Source organism: Phragmites australis, chromosome 10, assembly GCF_958298935.1.
Source record: "Phragmites australis chromosome 10, lpPhrAust1.1, whole genome shotgun sequence".
Lineage (NCBI taxonomy): Eukaryota > Viridiplantae > Streptophyta > Magnoliopsida > Poales > Poaceae > Phragmites > Phragmites australis.
The window spans coordinates 13,110,405-13,114,934 of NC_084930.1; the positions used below are offsets into that span (position 1 = coordinate 13,110,405).

Consider the following 4,530-nt stretch of genomic DNA (forward strand, 5'->3'; position numbering starts at 1 on the left):
GTAATTTGTATGTAGGTGAACAGTTCTCTGATGTCAATTACTGTAGCAAAATACTGTACCAGCAGTTCTATTAATTTACTGTGCATATTTTACTGTTCTGTTACACTGTAGCAATACATCTGATCCATCCATCCATGATCCAACGGCCTACAGAGGTTTAAAGTCACCTGACTTCACCAGTGGGTGAAGTCAGAGGATCCGATTCCGTGTCGCTGGACGGTTGCGACCGGTGTCCACTATCCTCGGAGCTAGCGCTGATGGAGATTAAAACGGGGCTCCTCCGAGTGAAACGGGGTGGCGGCAAGTCGGCTGATCACCATAGGATGATGCAGACCGATTTTGTAGCACCGATGGGCCACGTTGGATTACTACTATAGAAAAGATTGTCATTATCCATTTTTAAATCAGTAGTAAATTAGGAGCAAAGAAAATCTATAATTATCACTACCGGTTTATGAACCTAACAGTGATGGTAAGTATCACTGTCGGTTTAAATCTTGAACTGGCAATAATATCACTGTCAGTTCAAGACATGAATCGATAATGATAATCTTTTTAGATTGAAAAAAAATTCTACTACGAACTCTTCAGCATAGAAATCTATCTTAAGTTTAATGTCAAACTTAAAACAGACACCCCATACTAAAATATTCGAAATAGAGTATTTTATACTAAATCTAAAAATAGGAATAGACAGATATTTTCACGTCAAAGAGCTCTTAATATAAGTAGATCTACCCTATCCATTATAACATCTTGCGCGCTCTTAAGATGTTCCGACTGAATTTACTATCCGAGAGTGACAATAGTAAATCTAAACGAATGATAAAAAAAATACAATCTTTAACACTCAAATTTAGCTTGAAGTAGCGGTATTTTTTGCCATTCATTTAGATCTATATATTGTCACAACCATCTTCACACAATATTTACAAGGTGGAGATGTGGACAGAAGAGATGAGGAGATAGAGAAGACACGAGGCCATGCATTGGCTTGGGAGATGGCAGCCTCAGCGAACATACGCAAGGTGGCTACTTGCTCAGAGGATGGTGAGAGGAGATGAGGAGACCGTGGGGAGAGGAATGAGGAGACGAGGACGACGCGTTTTGGCTTGGGAAACAGCGGACGTCGACCTCAGCGAATGGTGGCTATAGGCGAGGAACTCGTGTGAGTTGTGTTGAAGCCGAGCATGAGGGGTAGAGGTGGCCATAATGGAGTCGACTGGTGATCACTGCTCATCTTCGACTTCCACTAACCCTCGAGAGAAACTTCTGGGAGAGAGAGAAATGAGAGATGGGCACGACAGAGGGAGACTGGTTCAATTAATAGAAAATTATCACTACCAGTTGAGAATATAAACTGACAGTTATAATAATTAACACCACTGGTTTATCGTCCTCAATTATTTTTTTTTGTCGGTACAACTTACGAACCAGCAATGATAATATCACTACCGATTTATAATATGAATTGACAGAGATAAATATTATCACTGCTAGTTATTAAAGGTATATCTTTTTATGCACGTCTTTTTAAGAACCGGCAGAGATAAATATTTATCACTATCGGTTTACAATACGAACTCATTAAGATAAATATTATCACTACTGGTTATTAAAGGTACATCTTTTTATACATATCTTTTTAAGAATCAATATTGATAATTTAAACATCACTATCGTTTCGCAACACGAACCAGCAGTGATAACAACTATCACTACTGGTTCTTACTGGTAGGATTTTTTTGTGTGCTTAGAGTCTAAGAACTGGCAGTGGAGAGGAGCACATATGACCCTTTCTGTGTTAATAAATTCCTATTTGATGGAGGATGTGATTTGGAGCACCACGTCGTCGGAGCTCTGGCCGATGGTGCAGTTGGCGGGCACCATCATCAGGCCTCGTCCGGAAGGAAGTGGGAGGTGGCAAGACAGCGGATTGGAGGCCTCGGCGACTCGCTTGGAGCAGAGGAGGCCAGATCAGGATCGTCTCTGTCGCCAGGAGCAGATCAAGGGTGTTCCAGGCGGCGATGGTGACGGGGTTTCTGCTCACCAGGGGAGGATTGGGTGGGTGGGTTACGAACAACCGCAATTTAATTGTCATCCATATATAATGCATGATCAACCTCAATTTTGTTGATATTGCGGCGGGGTTTCTGCTCGGGAGGTTGGTTGGTCAGACGGGGAAGGCTGATTTGGGTCCGGACACAGCATTACCTATTATGTGGCCAGCAATAGATAAATGTATGTGTATATATATGTACATATATATATGTACGCATATACTTCAACATATATATATATATATACACGTATAGTACATACGTGTATATATGTAGAGAGAGAGAATTGTTGGTCGAAATGAGTGTCTACAGGAGCTCGGGAGGAAATGTTCAAGCGGTCAATGGCGTTTGCATCGACCGCGGGACATGAACACACGTGTGGTCTGGTTGTCAGCCATGGCGTAAAGACAGAACCCGCTAAAATTGGCCTGCCTCAACATAGCAAACAGAGCTGCTGTCCCCCGTTGTATATAAGCTCCCCGTCCCAAGCTCCCAGATCCATCAGTGGTAAATTCAAAGAAGTTGTTCGGACACATACAGCTCGGGAAAATGGCTTTGGGCAGCAACGCTCTGAGGGTGATCTTCTTCCTCGTGATGGTGGTGTGCGCCGTGCATGCGGGGAAGCCCGCCCCGAAGGAGAAGGAAAACGAGAAGTCGAGCGAGGCCGCCGCCGCGCCGGAGGGCGCCGCGGAGGCGTCCGGACCGGGCGGGTCCTTCGACATATCCAAGCTGGGAGCCAAGGGCGATGGCAAGACGGACAGCACCAAGGCCCTGACGGAGGCGTGGGCGTCGGCGTGCGCGAAGACCGGAGCGCAGAAGATCCTGATCCCCAAGGGAGACTACCTGACGGGGCCCCTCAACTTCACGGGGCCGTGCAAGGGCTCCATTACCATCCAGGTCGACGGCAACCTGCTCGGCTCCACCGACCTCAACCAGTTCAAGGCCAACTGGATCGAGATCATGCGCGTCGACAACCTCGTCATCACCGGCAAAGGCAAGCTCGACGGCCAGGGGCCCTCCGTCTGGAGCAAGAACGCCTGCGATAAGAAATACGACTGCAAGACCCTGCCCAACGTAAGTAAAAATCTAACCTTAGGTTGTATATATTCCTTCGCCATGCGAGCCGAGCTCAGCTCAGTTGGTAACGACCCCGCGCGCACTGAGAGCGGAATTGAGCGTGTGTGTGGGTATTTGTGCGTGTGCTCCTCATACCCGCTCCCATGCCGCTGGCCTCGGTGGCACCAGTGGCCCCTCTGCTGACCCGTCTCGTGAAAAAAAAGAAAAAATATATTCCTTCGCCATGGATCTTGCATGCCAATCAACTAACCCAACGTACGTTGATGCATCCATTACATGCAGTCACTGGTGCTAGACTTTGTGAACGACGCCACCATCGAGGGGATCACGCTGCTCAACGCCAAGTTCTTCCACATGAACATCTTTCAGTGCAAGGGCGTGACGGTCAAGGACGTGACCGTCAGCGCGCCGGGGGACAGCCCCAACACAGACGGCATCCACATGGGGGACTCGTCCAAGATCACCATCACTGGCACCACCATCGGCACCGGCGACGATTGCATCTCCATCGGCCCGGGGACCTCAGGCGTCAACATCACCGGCGTCACCTGCGGCCCCGGCCACGGCATCAGCGTGGGCAGCCTGGGGCGGTACAAGGACGAGAAGGACGTGACTGACATCACGGTCAAGGACTGCACGCTCAAGAAGACGACCAACGGCGTCCGAATCAAGTCCTACGAGGACGCCGCGTCGGTGCTCACCGCCTCCAAGATTCACTACGAGAACATCCAGATGGACGACGTGGCCAACCCCATCATCATCGACATGAAGTACTGCCCCAACAAGATCTGCACCGCCAAGGGCTCCTCCAAGGTCACTGTCAAGGACGTCACCTTCAAGAACATCACCGGCACCTCCTCCACCCCTGAGGCCGTCAGCTTGCTCTGCTCCGACAAGCTGCCATGCAGCGGCGTCACCATGGCCGACGTCAAGGTCGAGTACAAGGGCACAAACAACAAGACCATGGCCGTCTGCACCAACGCCAAGGGCACCGCCAGTGGCTGCCTCAAGGAGCTGGCCTGCTTCTGATTGGTTCATCCATCCATTTCTCTGCCCCAGCCATTATCATGGGCAACTATATATATTTTGTTCTTCTTTCTTCACAAAAGGAGATGGATCTGCCCCTGAGGTCATCGCCCAAACCCTTCAACATTAGACTACCAATACGCTAGTATTTCCCTGTAATCCTCCGTGCATGGCACCGTCCGTAAATTAGCCAATTTTTACTTCACATGGGGTGTCATGTGGAGGCCGGCTGAAATTTTTCTTTCTTTTTTTCGACGTTCCTTGAATCTTGTATGGCTCCCATGCATGCATGGTCGAGAGATTTTTATCTTCAAGACAACAATTGATACTCATCTAGAAATCTTATAGCAAATTTGCAATCTTATAG

At 48.3% G+C, this 4,530-nt stretch overlaps 1 protein-coding gene across 1 annotated transcript; it reads left to right on the forward strand.

The window, feature by feature from the left end:
• The first annotated feature begins 2,583 nt into the window (after positions 1 to 2,583).
• Positions 2,584 to 4,284, forward strand: LOC133883262 (exopolygalacturonase-like). The gene is made up of 2 exons (XM_062322536.1): positions 2,584 to 3,134; positions 3,420 to 4,284. The coding sequence occupies exons 1-2, from the start codon at positions 2,610 to 2,612 to the stop codon at positions 4,164 to 4,166; spliced, it is 1,272 nt and encodes a 423-aa protein (XP_062178520.1). The 5' UTR covers positions 2,584 to 2,609; the 3' UTR covers positions 4,167 to 4,284.
• Positions 4,285 to 4,530: the final 246 nt, after the last annotated feature.